Below are 18,566 nucleotides of genomic sequence, written 5' to 3' on the forward strand. Positions count from 1 at the left end.
AAGGGCATTTTTTGCATTTACCAAATAGAAATTTGTTATGCTATGATATAGACCTATAAATTGTACCTTATGGTTATTTTAGACGAAAGTTTTACTTAATTTTTTTATGAATCTGTATCTTTCTTCTAAAATTATTCATTCATTTTGAGATATTTAACCCTACATCAGGCAAAGAGCTAAAACCCGCATACCTATTTACCAACGGAACTAAGTCAGAATCTACAATAGTCTTATACGCTCCAAATAATTAATTTTTTTGAGTTTGTATTACAAACCTAGATAACGCTATCCAATACAAAAAAAAACCCATTTTATACAATCTCTCAGTAATTTAATTTTAGCGATTTGCTACCAATTGAACGTTACAAATTTAGGAAATTAAATGTATTAGTGATACAACAAATTTAGTTATTGTTGCATAGATAATTTAATCGGCACATTTACGCCAACAGGAAATATTGATGCAAATAGCATATAACCCTGTGAATTACTTATTTCCCCTACAATGTACTGTTTTACCAAACTGTTGTTTGATATGGAACTGAAATCCTAATGCAACTTAAGGCCTGGTATAATTTTACAAAACGTCAATGACCAAATACAAAAAGACGATCACAAAAAGAGTCTAATGCTATATCACATGTCATTGTGTCTCTTACCTAAACACTTTCTGATGAAGTCTTCTGGCGATAAGGCAAGTCGCTTTGCCCCTAGTCGTTCTGTATCACAAATCATTCCTGTATTTGGTCACAAAAGGTTGCAGTTAACCAACTAATAAAGCATAGTGTTTACATTAATTTGTTCTCTATAATTTATGGGAAAAACATTGTATATTTATATTCTTAAAGAATTTATATAATATTTTTTATACAGTAAAAGTATAGTTAAATTCATATAATTATGTTATTATATAAGTATGAAACAAGTATTGTAATTATACATTTTAAGTAATTTTGAAACTGAATCTTTGATACTTACGTTGTGTCATAAAAAATACTTTTCATTAAATGAATGGGAAACTAGAAACATATACAGTTTGCTGGGTCAGTTATTAAACTTAGTTTTGGATGACAGGACTAATGAAAAAGAAAATTTTTAATCATTTAGTTGAATAAACTATTTGTTTGATGAAGAGTTTTGGTTTTAAATCTATCTTTAATCTTTATGTTGTAAAAACTATTACAATTGGGTTCATATAAACGTAATACCTATATTTGACTTGCTTGCTTGTAAAGCATAAAAACTCTTATTTTACTAAAACCGCAGCTTCAAATTGATGACTTCTTTGTTTAGCATCAACTATACCACAGCTCTATCCATTAGAAATGATTATTGAAATTGGGAATTTATGATTATAAGACCTGTCTATAAAACAAAAGAAAATCAAGTAAGAACAAAATAAATAATAGTTAAATTAGGGCTGCGAATGGTTAGCATGTTATAAATTAAACGATATTTTATTTTAGTGCGGATGGCAACTTTGAGGTAACCCTAGCTACAAAGGCCACGCTAAACTATACAGGACGGGTCGAATGGAAACCTCCCGCCATTTACAAATCATCTTGTGAAATTGACGTGGAGTACTTCCCTTTCGACGAGCAAACTTGCGTCATGAAGTTTGGCTCATGGACGTACGATGGGTTCCAGGTGAGTTGGCCAAAGTATCGGTTTCGTCATGAAGTTTGGCTCATGGACGTATGATGGGTTCCAGGTGAGTTGGCCAAAGTAATGGTTGCGTCATTAAGTTTGGCTCATGGACGTACGATGGGTTCCAGGTGAGTTGGCCAAATTACCGGTTGCGTCATGAAGTTTGGCTCATGGACGTACGATGGGTTCCAGGTGAGTTGGCCAAAGTATCGGTTGCGTCATGAAGTTTGGCTTATGGACGTATGATGGGATCCAGGTGAGTTGGCCAAAGTAATGGTTGCGTCATTAAGTTTGGCTCATGAACGTACGATGGGTTCCAGGTGAGTTGGCCAAAGTAATGGTTGCGTCATTAAGTTTGGCTCATGGACGTACGATGGGTTCCAGGTGAGTTGGCCAAATTACCGGTTGCGTCATGAAGTTTGGCTCATGGACGTACGATGGGTTCCAGGTGAGTTGGCCAAAGTATCGGTTGCGTCATGAAGTTTGGCTTATGGACGTATGATGGGTTCCAGGTGAGTTGGCCAAAGTAATGGTTGCGTCATTAAGTTTGGCTCATGGACGTACGATGGGTTCCAGGTGAGTTGGCCAAATTACCGGTTGCGTCATGAAGTTTGGCTCATGGACGTACGATGGGTTCCAGGTGAGTTGGCCAAAGTATCGGTTGCGTCATGAAGTTTGGGTAATGGACGTACGATGGGTTCCAGGTGAGTTGGCCAACGTATCGGTTGCGTCATGAAGTTTGGCTTATGGACGTACGATGGTTTCCAGGTGAGTTGGCCAAAGTAGTGGTTGCGTCATGAAGTTTGGGTAATGGACGTACGATGGGTTCCAGGTGAGTTGGCCAAAGTATCGGTTGCGTCATGAAGTTTGGCTCATGGACGTACGATGGGTTCCAGGTGAGTCGGCCAAAGTATCGGCTACACGCTAGTCATTTGTAATTATTTGTAAATGTTCATATTCATTGGTCGGGATGTTCTTTAGTTAGATTGCTATAAAATGCTTCTATTGGAGAGAGAGACTCTGAAAACTTATCTGGCCCCGTCATGGATACATAGGGAAATACGCCTTTGCGTTGTAGTATTGTAGTTTCTATAGATCTAAATGTATTTAAATTGGAAGCTAATTTGTATAATGGAAGGGACAGAAAATTGTAGGAATCTAAAAATACTAAATTGTCAACTGAGAATGAAATGTACTTTTTTTTATCTTTGGCTATGCAATTTAATTTACGATTTAACTTTCCTAAGTGTTGCATTTTTAAATGTCCATCATGCTGTTTTAAGCTATGGAAGAATATTGGAATTTTCTTTGTTACTTTATATAGTAGTTTAAAGCACAATCATTGTGGGCAGCTCCACGAGATCGGCCTGTTAAAAACGACAATGCTCTCGCACCCTATCTCCCAGTGGCTTTTCGCAAATGTGACAATGTGTTAAGATTTGGAAATATGCCTCTTGCTCTGGAGTCATTACAAGTGTTAATATTTCTTAATGAAGTAATATTTATTCATGCTATTTTGCACCAGGTGGACCTGAGGCACGTGGATGAAGTTAAAGATTCCAACATTGTCGAGATTGGCGTAGATTTGTCAGAGTTCTATACTTCCGTTGAATGGGACATCCTTGAGGTTCCAGCTGTCAGGTCAGTGTGTATTAGTCATTATAAAAGCTCTTTAACAGATTTTGTATCCTAACAAATGCATTCGACTCATACTGTTATCAGTTACATGTTACTCTTGTTATTTATATCTTTAAAAGTTAGTGTTTGGTTTTTAATTTAATGTTTTTAATTTTAATTTACTTGATTTAATTAATCGTTTAAATGTCTTACACTAAGCTTTAGCGTTTAATTTGTTAGATAAGGCTACGCAAGGTGTAAATAAATCCTTAAACCTAACGATGTATTGTTTGGCCCTAAGAGTTTTGTGATTGGGCCATAGACTCACCTTACACGAACCTACTTTTAACGTATTTGTTGGACATTATAATTCAGTTAGTTTTTTGTTGGTTCTCTTGTGTTGTTGAAGTCCATATCTAAGTACTAATGTATATTTCGCCACAGGTCACGGGAGGTTGCATCACGGAGACAGTCAGGGGTGTGGATGCACCGAGGGGTTGGTTTCCCTTTTGTACCTTTAAAGATCCAGTTTTTACAGGGTTGCCAGATGCTTGGTTTCTATGTCATGAATAGTTTTTTTAGCAGGTTGTCAGGTCCGGATTCAGTTAAATGTTATAGGTAGCGTTTTGTATCTTAGCTACACTGTGTTGGACCACGCTGGACCCAGCTGTGGCTCTAGAATGATATTTGTTAAACATTGTAAAATGGGCGTTAGTGAATGGATATGGATTTCAAAAACACAAGGCAACGAACAAAAATTTAACTTAAATAAAATAATGTTATCGACAAATCGGATGTAAACTAATGTGCTAATGTTTGAATGAAAATGTTGAATTTATTTATTTTGATTATATTTCGAATTTTGGTATGTTAAGACTATAAAAAATAAGCTTTAGAATTACTCCAGGATCAGTGGTTTTTGTATTGTACAAATCTACATACTGATTAGACGAGAGATGTTAAATCAACTAACAAAAGTTACAGCATTTCATGGATTCAAAAGGTGGCCTAATCTCAGAACCACTCCTGAATTTTACCATGAAGCGAGTTATGTTTATAGGGCACTTATGTATTTTTCTGGTGTACTTTGATTTGTTGTCATATGAACTTAATCACTTATTCAGATTCATATAATAGGGACTTATAATATGCCCTTATAATATAATCTGCTTAAATAGAGAAAATGGGTAAAATGTTTACTGCACAGTTTTGTTTGACATTTTCATAATCCGTTTCATCAAGTTACTAGACACTTTAAAATAAATATTTTTAAATAAAATTGTGTTTGACATTGTGTACATTTGTTAGTAACTGTCAAAATAATTGTATGAGAGTTGTTCAGTGTATATGTCTTGTTGTAATTTAGCCGAAACTAAATTTAAATATTGATACGTTAAAACCGTCCACCTACAAAATTTAAACCTTAGTGTATATAGGTAATGGCAACATTAAAGTGCATGCTCTCCTCTACCCTATGTGTGGTATGTATCTAATTAAAATCTACTTATTTAAAATCTTACAAATATATGTGATTTCTTACAGGCATGAAAAGTTCTACACGTGTTGTGACGAACCTTACCTGGACATTACGTTCAACATCACCATGCGACGAAAGACACTTTTCTACACAGTCAACTTGATAATTCCCTGTATGGGCATTTCTTTTCTCACAGTACTTGTGTTCTACTTGCCTTCAGATAGTGGAGAAAAGGTAATAAAAAATAGCTTCACCGATTGGTGGTTAAGTAAAACAACGTTTATTTGTCAGGATACTCACTACAGACCCTTCTACTCCTTTGGATAAAGTCCTAGAATTGTTTGACTGTCACATTTCAAGTAAGGTCTACATGGGACCTAGAGCTTTAGGGCTTGCTCTGTTAAGGACATTCCATCCATTAATAGCCTAGACCGCATCCCGGTCATGGCTTCTTGGCACAGAGAATACCCAAACGATCTGTGACAAAATTTGGATGACCATGTCCACCAACATTGTCTTCATCCATACGTCCCACACTTGTCTTGTCTATTCTGAACAGGTAACTTGCGGGGAAAATATCCGTGACCTTTATTCTACCCAAGGAATATCCCACATTCCCATCCAACCATTAAACCATGGCTGGACTTGCTGAATAAGTTGCCTGATCCAGGTGTCCTGCCAGAGCCGGTAGTTGTGGGAGCGCTCCTCCGTCCCCCAAAGTCCTACTGGTGGACAAGTCATCCTTAGCAATATTTTTTATTTTGACCCATAAAACCTATTTCCAAAGTCTTAAAATTACTTACGGTACCTTGTATGATTATTGTTATTAATTTTGAAATTTTAGCTCGCTAACTATTTAACAAAACAAACTCAAGTTTTAAAAAGGTTATAAAAGTAGATAGCTGGTAGAAAACGTAAAACCATATTTCTTTTCAAAAATTACTTTTTATAGGTTATAATAAAGGAATAGCTTGTTAAAAAAGTAAAATTATTCCTTTCTAATAAAACAAATGCCATGTTACTCGTATTTAAGACATTTTAAGCTTTATATAAATCCTCATTAATATATACATCATTACCTGCCAACAGCAGTTGAGAGGTGCGCTAGAATCATTGTCTGTTGTAAAATAACCCCTTTGTTGAAGCTTCACTAGGTTCAGACACTAATTAAGGACTGCCAAATAATGGCTGTTAACCGAAACATAAAAATATATGTTTGTGAATTTTGCATAAAGTAAATCAATTCTTACCGTAGGGATCATAGTATGCCAAAGACGACAGACAAAAATAAAAAATATAGGCTGTCAGCCATGCTGCGGTTATCATGGTTACCATAGGTTCATTGATACACACACACGTCTGTGTAAATATACTTAAAGCATATATTTACGCTTCTGTTACTCACAAGACGGTAAATATACATAAAAGATGGTAAGTGGTGATCGATTTCGATTGTAGTTTCTCAATTATTTGTTTTTTTTAGCTCTTCAAAATGGTAGCTTATTCCCCATATGGGAAATTCGCTAATAACTATCGATATAATTCTCTGACAACAATTGTAAATACTGCATTCATTATAGAGGACGCTTTAGTATTTTAATTTAATAACATCAAAACTGGATTATGCAAAATAATTCAAGTCCACGTTATGACCTTCTGATAAAAGTTTTATCATTATAAAAAGTTAGGAAGGATAGCAGATTTTATTTTAACATTTTAGTATTTAAACGTTTGGATTACACACAACTCGTTGCTTATATAATATATTTTACGTTCCCACACTAATAGCATCACAGAGAAGTAAGATATACATAACCCAGATTGAGAAAAATATGGTTTTATGTGTATTACTGTATTTAGTTTCAAGGTACAATGTCAACCTCAAGCGTGGAACAAGGATAAAGCAAACACAATCAGTAGAATACATACTTGGAACCAACGCCCGACACAAATACACTCACACAAATAGAGTAAATTGTCTTTATTTCTGAAAATGTATAACATTTTTTACGCATGGAAGTTGGCTGGCGTTAATGAATATATTCTGAATGGTTTTGTATGATTTGAGGTATGCGAGTAACTGTAATCATACGATATGATTAGAAAAATAGGGGTTTATTTCATAAATCCAAGAAAAGTAACTGTAATGAAATTATTTGTGTACCACACATTAATTGATATACATGTATTTATCAATTGCTCGATAGCCAGAAAGTAGTTAAATAATGACATTAATCTTAACTACAAGGAAAAAGGATATTTTAAAGAGAACGCGATTGTTCACTTCTAAAATCTGTGTTCCCTAAGACATTAGAAGGCATACTTTCTTTTTACTGAGATAATTATATATTTTTATTACTAAATGAATTAAATAAACGTGTATTACCCTTTAAGTTATTAATTTACTGTTCTTAAGCTATAAAGTAAATGATAATTTTTATAATTTTAAACTGTAGTTCATTAACTAATTTGTAAGTAGGGGCGTTACCACATTTATTTAAATTCATTGGCTGGTCAGTAACTATGAAAAATCTTTAAAAAATGATCGCATCTATTATGTACTATAAGAAATAATTGCCGTTTGTGTTCTGCAAAAATATTTGCAGGAAGATTAAAAAAAATAGCTAATTGGTGTACGGTAAACAAACTAATTGTATACATTAAAAAGACTATATGTATTGATTTTTTTTTTGTAAGGCAAATTAATTTGATCTTGTTCTCAAGTGTCATGTACATGGTTGTATTGTATAGTTGATCTCTATACAGAGACCTATGTACTAACCTTGCGGAGATCTTTATACAGAGACCTATGTACTAACCTTGCGGGGATCTCTATACAGAGACCTATGTACTAAACTTGCGGAGATCTTTATACAGAGACTTATGTACTAACCTTGCGGGGATCTCTATACAGAGACCTATGTACTAACCTTGCGGAGATCTTTATACAGAGACTTATGTACTAACCTTGCGGGGATCTCTATACAGAGACCTATGTACTAACCTTGCGGAGATCTTTATACAGAGACCTATGTACTAACCTTGCGGGGATCTCTATACAGAGACCTATGTACTAAACTTGCGGAGATCTTTATACAGAGACCTATGTACTAACCTTGCGGGGATCTCTATACAGAGACCTATGTACTAACCTTGCGGGGATCTCTATACAGAGACCTATGTACTAACCTTGCGGGGATCTGTATACAGAGACTTATGTACTAACCTTGCGGGGATCTCTTTACAGAGACCTATGTACTAACCTTGCGGAGATCTTTATACAGAGACCTATGTACTAACCTTGCGGGGATCTGTATACAGAGACCTATGTACTAACCTTGCGGGGATCTCTATACAGAGACCTATGTACTAACCTTGCGGGGATCTCTTTACAGAGACCTATGTACTAACCTTGCGGGGATCTGTATACAGAGACTTATGTACTAACCTTGCGGGGATCTCTATACGGAGACTTATGTACTAACCTTGCGGGGATCTGTATACAGAGACTTATGTACTAACCTTGCGGGGATCTCTATACGGAGACTTATGTACTAACCTTGCGGGGATCTTTATACAGAGACCTATGTACTAACCTTGCGGGGATCTCTTTACAGAGACCTATGTACTAACCTTGCGGGGATCTGTATACAGAGACTTATGTACTAACCTTGCGGGGATCTCTATACGGAGACTTATGTACTAACCTTGCGGGGATCTTTGTACAGAGACCTATGTACTAACCTTGCGGGGATCTGTATACAGAGACCTATGTACTAACCTTGCGGGGATCTCTATACAGAGACCTATGTACTAACCTTGCGGGGATCTCTTTACGGAGACCTATGTACTAACCTTGCGGGGATCTGTATACAGAGACCTATGTACTAACCTTGCGGGGATCTGTATACAGAGACCTATGTACTAACCTTGCGGGGATCTCTTTACAGAGACCTATGTACTAACCTTGCGGGGATCTGTATACAGAGACTTATGTACTAACCTTGCGGGGATCTCTTTACAGAGACTTATGTACTAACCTTGCGGGGATCTCTATACAGAGACCTATGTACTAACCTTGCGGGGATCTGTATACAGAGACTTATGTACTAACCTTGCGGGGATCTCTTTACAGAGGCCTATGTACTAACCTTGCGGAGATCTTTATACAGAGACTTATGTACTAACCTTGCGGGGATCTCTTTACAGAGGCCTATGTACTAACCTTGCGGAGATCTTTATACAGAGACTTATGTACTAACCTTGCGGGGATCTCTATACGGAGACTTATGTACTAACCTTGCGGGGATCTCTATACAGAGACCTATGTACTAACCTTGCGGGGATCTCTATACAGAGACTTATGTACTAACCTTGCGGAGATCTGTATACAGAGACTTATGTACTAACCTTGCGGGGATCTCTTTACAGAGGCCTATGTACTAACCTTGCGGAGATCTGTATACAGAGACTTATGTACTAACCTTGCGGGGATCTCTTTACAGAGGCCTATGTACTAACCTTGCGGAGATCTTTATACAGAGACTTATGTACTAACCTTGCGGGGATCTCTTTACAGATGGCCTATGTACTAACCTTGCGGAGATCTTTATACAGAGACTTATGTACTAACCTTGCGGGGATCTCTATACGGAGACTTATGTACTAACCTTGCGGGGATCTCTATACAGAGACCTATGTACTAACCTTGCGGGGATCTGTATACAGAGACTTATGTACTAACCTTGCGGGGATCTCTTTACAGAGACCTATGTACTAACCTTGCGGAGATCTCAATACAGAGACTTATGTACTAACCTTGCGGGGATCTCTATACGGAGACTTATGTACTAACCTTGCGGGGATCTCTATACAGAGACCTATGTACTAACCTTGCGGGGATCTGTATACAGAGACTTATGTACTAACCTTGCGGGGATCTCTTTGCAGAGACCTATGTACTAACCTTGCGGAGATCTGTATACGGAGACCTATGTACTAACCTTGCGGGGATCTCTATACAGAGACCTATGTACTAACCTTGCGGAGATCTGTATACAGAGACTTATGTACTAACCTTGCGGGGATCTCTTTACAGAGACCTATGTACTAACCTTGCGGAGATCTTTATACAGAGACTTATGTACTAACCTTGCGGGGATCTCTATACAGAGACCTATGTACTAACCTTGCGGAGATCTTTATACAGAGACTTATGTACTAACCTTGCGGGGATCTCTATACAGAGGCCTATGTACTAACCTTGCGGAGATCTGTATACAGAGACTTATGTACTAACCTTGCGGGGATCTATTTACAGAGACCTATGTACTAACCTTGCGGAGATCTGTATACGGAGACCTATGTACTAACCTTGCGGGGATCTCTATACAGAGACCTATGTACTAACCTTGCGGAGATCTGTATACAGAGACTTATGTACTAACCTTGCGGGGATCTCTATACGGAGACTTATGTACTAACCTTGCGGGGATCTGTATACAGAGACTTATGTACTAACCTTGCGGGGATCTCTATACGGAGACTTATGTACTAACCTTGTGGGGATCTTTATACAGAGACCTATGTACTAACCTTGCGGGGATCTCTTTACAGAGACCTATGTACTAACCTTGCGGGGATCTGTATACAGAGACTTATGTACTAACCTTGCGGGGATCTCTATACGGAGACTTATGTACTAACCTTGCGGGGATCTTTGTACAGAGACCTATGTACTAACCTTGCGGGGATCTGTATACAGAGACCTATGTACTAACCTTGCGGGGATCTCTATACAGAGACCTATGTACTAACCTTGCGGGGATCTCTTTACAGAGACCTATGTACTAACCTTGCGGGGATCTGTATACAGAGACCTATGTACTAACCTTGCGGGGATCTGTATACAGAGACCTATGTACTAACCTTGCGGGGATCTCTTTACAGAGACCTATGTACTAACCTTGCGGGGATCTGTATACAGAGACTTATGTACTAACCTTGCGGGGATCTCTTTACAGAGACTTATGTACTAACCTTGCGGGGATCTCTATACAGAGACCTATGTACTAACCTTGCGGGGATCTGTATACAGAGACTTATGTACTAACCTTGCGGGGATCTCTTTACAGAGGCCTATGTACTAACCTTGCGGAGATCTTTATACAGAGACTTATGTACTAACCTTGCGGGGATCTCTTTACAGAGGCCTATGTACTAACCTTGCGGAGATCTTTATACAGAGACTTATGTACTAACCTTGCGGGGATCTCTATACGGAGACTTATGTACTAACCTTGCGGGGATCTCTATACAGAGACCTATGTACTAACCTTGCGGGGATCTCTATACAGAGACTTATGTACTAACCTTGCGGAGATCTGTATACAGAGACTTATGTACTAACCTTGCGGGGATCTCTTTACAGAGGCCTATGTACTAACCTTGCGGAGATCTGTATACAGAGACTTATGTACTAACCTTGCGGGGATCTCTTTACAGAGGCCTATGTACTAACCTTGCGGAGATCTTTATACAGAGACTTATGTACTAACCTTGCGGGGATCTCTTTACAGAGGCCTATGTACTAACCTTGCGGAGATCTTTATACAGAGACTTATGTACTAACCTTGCGGGGATCTCTATACGGAGACTTATGTACTAACCTTGCGGGGATCTCTATACAGAGACCTATGTACTAACCTTGCGGGGATCTGTATACAGAGACTTATGTACTAACCTTGCGGGGATCTCTTTACAGAGACCTATGTACTAACCTTGCGGAGATCTGTATACAGAGACTTATGTACTAACCTTGCGGGGATACGGAGACTTATGTACTAACCTTGCGGGGATCTCTATACAGAGACCTATGTACTAACCTTGCGGAGATCTGTATACAGAGACTTATGTACTAACCTTGCGGGGATCTCTTTACAGAGACCTATGTACTAACCTTGCGGAGATCTGTATACGGAGACCTATGTACTAACCTTGCGGGGATCTCTATACAGAGACCTATGTACTAACCTTGCGGAGATCTGTATACAGAGACTTATGTACTAACCTTGCGGGGATCTCTTTACAGAGACCTATGTACTAACCTTGCGGAGATCTTTATACAGAGACTTATGTACTAACCTTGCGGGGATCTCTATACAGAGACCTATGTACTAACCTTGTAGAGATCTTTATACAGAGACTTATGTACTAACCTTGCGGGGATCTCTATACAGAGGCCTATGTACTAACCTTGCGGAGATCTGTATACAGAGACTTATGTACTAACCTTGCGGGGATCTCTTTACAGAGACCTATGTACTAACCTTGCGGAGATCTGTATACGGAGACCTATGTACTAACCTTGCGGGGATCTCTATACAGAGACCTATGTACTAACCTTGCGGAGATCTGTATACAGAGACTTATGTACTAACCTTGCGGGGATCTCTTTACAGAGACCTATGTACTAACCTTGCGGAGATCTTTATACAGAGACTTATGTACTAACCTTGCGGGGATCTCTATACAGAGACCTATGTACTAACCTTGCGGAGATCTTTATACAGAGACTTATGTACTAACCTTGCGGGGATCTCTATACAGAGACCTATGTACTAACCTTGCGGAGATCTTTATACAGAGACCTATGTACTAACCTTGCGGGGATCTCTATACAGAGACCTATGTACTAACCTTGCGGAGATCTGTATACAGAGACTTATGTACTAACCTTGCGGGGATCTCTTTACAGAGACCTATGTACTAACCTTGCGGAGATCTGTATACGGAGACCTATGTACTAACCTTGCGGGGATCTCTATACAGAGACCTATGTACTAACCTTGCGGAGATCTGTATACGGAGACCTATGTACTAACCTTGCGGGGATCTCTATACAGAGACCTATGTACTAACCTTGCGGGGATCTCTATACAGAGACCAATGTACTAACCTTGCGGAGATCTGTATACAGAGACTTATGTACTAACCTTGCTGGGATCTCTATACAGAGACCTATGTACTAACCTTGCGGGGATCTCTTTACAGAGGCCTATGTACTAACCTTGCGGAGATCTGTATACAGAGACTTATGTACTAACCTTGCGGGGATCTCTATACGGAGACTTATGTACTAACCTTGCGGGGATCTCTATACGGAGACCTATGTACTAACCTTGCGGGGATCTCTATACAGAGACCTATGTACTAACCTTGCGGAGATCTGTATACGGAGACCTATGTACTAACCTTGCGGGGATCTCTATACAGAGACCTATGTACTAACCTTGCGGAGATCTCTATACAGAGACCTATGTACTAACCTTGCGGGGATCTCTATACAGAGACCTATGTACTAACCTTGCGGGGATCTCTATACAGAGACCTATGTACTAACCTTGCGGGGATCTGTATACAGAGACCTATGTACTAACCTTGCGGAGATCTGTATACGGAGACCTATGTACTAACCTTGCGGGGATCTCTATACAGAGACCTATGTACTAACCTTGCGGGGATCTCTATACAGAGACCTATGTACTAACCTTGCGGAGATCTCTATACAGAGACCTATGTACTAACCTTGCGGGGATCTCTATACAGAGACCTATGTACTAACCTTGCGGGGATCTGTATACAGAGACTTATGTACTAACCTTGCGGGGATCTCTTTACAGAGGCCTATGTACTAACCTTGCGGGGATCTCTATACAGAGACCTATGTACTAACCTTGCGGGGATCTCTATACAGAGACCTATGTACTAACCTTGCGGAGATCTTTATACAGAGACTTATGTACTAACCTTGCGGGGATCTCTTTACAGAGACCTATGTACTAACCTTGCGGAGATCTCTATACAGAGACCTATGTACTAACCTTGCGGGGATCTCTATACAGAGACCTATGTACTAACCTTGCGGGGATCTGTATACAGAGACTTATGTACTAACCTTGCGGGGATCTCTTTACAGAGGCCTATGTACTAACCTTGCGGGGATCTCTATACAGAGACCTATGTACTAACCTTGCGGGGATCTGTATACAGAGACCTATGTACTAACCTTGCGGGGATCTCTATACAGAGACCTATGTACTAACCTTGCGGAGATCTGTATACAGAGACTTATGTACTAACCTTGCGGGGATCTCTATACAGAGACTTATGTACTAACCTTGCGGGGATCTCTTTACAGAGGCCTATGTACTAACCTTGCGGAGATCTGTATACAGAGACTTATGTACTAACCTTGCGGGGATCTTTATACGGAGACTTATGTACTAACCTTGCGGGGATCTCTATACGGAGACCTATGTACTAACCTTGCGGAGATCTTTATACAGAGACTTATGTACTAACCTTGCGGGGATCTCTATACGGAGACCTATGTACTAACCTTACACGACATTTAATCGTATCGTTGCCTTGTTTGAGGATCCCTCATATGTCCCGTGTCGCCACAGTATTCCATCCCACCTCATTCGACTTCTGAAGAAAACGTTTACTTGATAATTTAAGGGAATATGACTATTTGTATGATTATTATTGAGACAGTAGTACTTGTTGTTTTATAACTTTGTTATTTGATTAGTCTACTTATTATTATTTATTGTATCAGTTAATTATTTTAAAGAATTTTTTTATTACTTTATTATTCGCTACTTTTTTATTTTTATCAATTAAATTTTTATCATAAACTTTGTTTGAAAAATCAGAAAACTGTTGAGGGATCTTTTTACTCACAGTATTTATTTTAAAGGGAACGCCAAGTGATTTTCATTTGAGAATACTTGCATTAATAAACTCTACATGTGACAGGTGAACATTTAATATGTAAATATTATTACGTAATCAGATGTTAGTTAATCCGCTTTTTGAATCTTATTAGAAGGGGGCCAAGTAATTAATACATTTTTTTCAGGTTAGTTTATCCATTTCCATTCTACTGTCGCTCACTGTGTTTTTCCTGCTTCTGGCAGAAATTATTCCTCCTACATCATTGGTGGTGCCGCTTTTAGGCAAGTTCGTACTTTTCACAATGATCCTCGATACCTTTAGGTAAGTATAGGCACATTGATTGCCGTTCAATTTTAATAAGCTTAAAGGCCGTTTATCCTGTCAGTTCATTGCTATAATGTACTCAATCTTGGAATCTAAACCATCATCTCGTTTTAATAGGTTATTGATTTGTCACTGTCAGTAACAAGTTATGAGTAAGAATGAAACTATTTACATATACTATGTTCTATAATGATATGATTGCTCTGTTGCCATCACTTTAAACTGCAATCACTTCAATTTAAGCATATTTAAAAACTTTTAAAATCATAAATTACAATACTTTAATTTATGATAACTTTCTTGTTATTTATTAAACTGACATTAACTTAAAACTGTTTTTTTTTCATAAAATATTATGTCTTATTTTATTTTTAACTCGTAACGTATTGTTTTGACGATTAATCAAAATATTTTAACAAATTAAGACGTTATATTTCTAGTATATTAAGACGAGACGAATAGTTAAATAATTATCAATTTTATGGCTTAGTGATGAAGTATTTCTTCAGACACAACAATGACATTTTCAAGAAGTAATATCATAACTGAAATTCATATAAGTTTGTATATTTACATAAAATATATATATGGATGAATACGATCTGATCGTTATTTGATAAAAAAAATAGATTAAGTGGATCTTTATTGTATTAATAAAAAAACAACAGAGTATTTTCTAATGTTTGTGTAGCATTATAGTACGTTTCAATTTCACTGATATATATATTTTACAAGCGTAATTTTGAATGTTTATTTATCTATATCCAAGTCTTTTTAATTGATCAGGATAGCAATGACCATTAAATTTAACCCTAATATTTTGATATACATGCCGTACTACAGTATACAATTTTAAAACATAATACAACTAATAATTTGATTTTTGTACTAACAATTATTACCTTTTGATTGTCTATGTTTCTTAATATGAGTGATATCAAATATACATGTTAATCCTTATATTGATCTTTTTTCAACACACTGAAAAAGATAACAAAATGTTTTTTTTATCAATCTAATTGTATAAAATTTAGTAATTGTATTTTGTTAGTGGCTTTATTTTGATGGGTGGAATCACAACAAAATATTCATAATTTGTTATTCCATTAGTAATGTAGTAGATTAAACCTTTATGATTTTCTTTTTTATTTTAAATTTATCACATTATTATTATTTATTAAAATGGACGTTATAATGCGCCCTTATTTATGTATGAAGATCTTCAAAACGTCCTAATAAAATATATAAAATGACCAAGCAGTTAAAGATTAGTTTCAAAATCTGGGTCAAATCCATTGCAAGATGTACTTATCGCGTCTGTTTTAAAATACGTCATTGTCTCCTTATTTATACTCAACTCTCCAAGATATTCAATTTAGTTTATTAAGGGTTACTGACTTCAATTTTGAAAACAAAAATTGGTTTTCAATTTATTGTTTAAAGCATTATCATAAGCATTATATCCACCAGAGTTTTTAGTGATCCTGATAATATGTAAAATTGGAATTTAGATGTAGAATATCCATATACAAGATTAAAATAATAAGTTCCGCTTTTTGTTTGATTTATTTCGATGGATTTTGATAATCATACACATTTTTATTTATTATAAAGCTGTAAAATATTATGTTAAATATTAAGCTTCTTAAGGTTTTTATCAAACTTTTTCAGTCTTATAAGCCATATATAGATGTGATAGCAAATTGAATTTTCTTTTAAAAAGTAAAATTTACCGGATATATAGAATGAATTCATTTTCTATGAAATTATTAAATATATATGGAAAATCTGTTTGATCAGTTGATTCAACTTATCTATCATCATCAGTTGTTGATTGAACCAACAACCACCTATCTGTGTTTAGTAAACATTTTGAATATCTAATTTAATATATTGTTCACCATTAACTTAGCAGGTATTTTTTTTGTTTTCTTATATTGATATTTACAAATATTTTTGATTGATTTCAAAGATAGTAAAAATGAAGGATAATATACAATTAATTGTATGTTTTATAGAAATTTACTAAGAAATTTACTTAAGTTTTATTACAACTATAATAAAATATTTAAATATGCAGATAATTTCATGCAAAAATTTAAACTTAAAAGTATTGCAATTATAAGCCTGAAAACTTATTACATTTTCATAAACTCCCCTATAACATACATTATACATTTATTGGAATATAAAACCTGTTCTGTGTAGAAATTAAATATATTGTAATAAATATATAATATATTTTAAGCTTTAAAAAGTAAATTAAAAAAAAAAAAAAAAAAAAAGTAAAAAGTAAATTTTAGTGAGTCGGTGGCTCAGTCGGTAGCGTCGCGGACTTCGGGCCCAAGGCAGCGATGTCGTGGGTTCGGATCCTGGTCACTGCCTATAACATTTTATCAGTACAGTTCACCTTTGTACTGTACTGGCTCACTCCTTGCTTTGCTGTATACGATCCACGCACGGGCGCTTAGTCTATGTGGACGGGCAAATGCAAGGTTAAAAGAGGCCGCCAACCTCTTAAAAAAAAAAAAAAAAAAAAAAAAAAAAAAAAAAAAAAAAATTGAATATTTTTTAATGATTCAGTTAAAAAAAGGTTGTTGATAATTTTCATCATTTATTTACTTTTTTAGTGTAGGCATGATTATAATTCCCATTTACTTATATTATGTTGTGTTCATCGTTCCTATTCCATTTATCATTAAAGTAGTGTATTTATGTTTTATTTTCACAAACATATTACTCATCTGTTTATCATTATTGTATATATTATTAAGTCAAAATCAAGGTTTTCATTTAATTCTGATCATATCTTTTCCTTATTATTTAGACTTACCATCAGACAATGTTAAATAAACATTGGCATTTATTTAAAAAGGTTCTATGAACGATGATGCTTTTCGTATATTTATAAGCTTTCCTTCGGAATTTGTTTATTATTTGATAATTTCGTTTTATTTGTAATATTCTCAATATATTTTTGAACTGCCAAATTATGAAAATTTGTTTTTTTTTATTTTTTCGAGAAAATTTTCTTCTGGATTTTTATAGTTTCTTTCGGAAAAAGTATGAAAAATGTCAATTGTTTTTTCATTATTAATTATTGAACAATTTGTAGGATCATATGACTTAATTTCTTTTGGTCGATCAAAATTGTTTTGTTGCAATTTATATACATTTTCAGAATTACATTTTAAAATTATAATCTTCAGCTAAGTATTTTGTTTATTTTAATTTTAATATATTTTAATAGTTATTTATAGATGATACATATTTAAAACATTGTACAAAACAATTTATTATATTTTTCCTCACGTTTTATTAAGAGGAAAAATTCATTTAAAGTGGTAAATTCATTAAGTATAACTATTACTTAGAAGTTTATGTTTAGGAAGAATGTAAAGTAAATTTAGAAATTAGTCATTAATAGACATGTAACACATATTTACTTAAGATCTCTATTTTGTCAAAACTTAACTAACTTTTTTATATTTCCTAAAAAATCATTAAAATATTTTTAAAGATTTGTTTGGATTTTGTAGAGAAACGTATGTTAAACTAGAGGATATTTAAGTGAAATTGTGGGGAAATTTATGTTCCCCTGGTATCTAACAAAAATTAATGAATAAAACAAATGAAATATATAAATCATCATTATTTAATTTATATTCATAAACTACGACTTCTTCAAATAAATTGAATTTGTACACGTCTATTTAAAAATATATAAAGGCTTAACAGTGAGTGTTGAAAAGTTATTATT

The 18,566-nt window shown here is 35.7% G+C and overlaps 1 protein-coding gene across 1 annotated transcript in view; it reads left to right on the forward strand.

The window, feature by feature from the left end:
* LOC128998056 (acetylcholine receptor subunit alpha-like) overlaps positions 1-18,566 on the forward strand; it is a 91,340-nt gene that overhangs the window by 59,996 nt on the left and 12,778 nt on the right. The window contains exons 6-9 of the mRNA XM_054424024.1: positions 1,467-1,647; positions 3,173-3,288; positions 4,807-4,975; positions 14,667-14,803. Coding sequence (XP_054279999.1) covers positions 1,467-1,647; positions 3,173-3,288; positions 4,807-4,975; positions 14,667-14,803 — 603 coding nt within the window. The remainder of the gene's footprint in view (positions 1-1,466; positions 1,648-3,172; positions 3,289-4,806; positions 4,976-14,666; positions 14,804-18,566) is intronic.

Source organism: Macrosteles quadrilineatus, unplaced genomic scaffold (assembly GCF_028750875.1).
Source record: "Macrosteles quadrilineatus isolate MER2022 unplaced genomic scaffold, UCM_ALF_1.0 Scaffold_7__1_contigs__length_78375512, whole genome shotgun sequence".
Taxonomy (NCBI): domain Eukaryota; kingdom Metazoa; phylum Arthropoda; class Insecta; order Hemiptera; family Cicadellidae; genus Macrosteles; species Macrosteles quadrilineatus.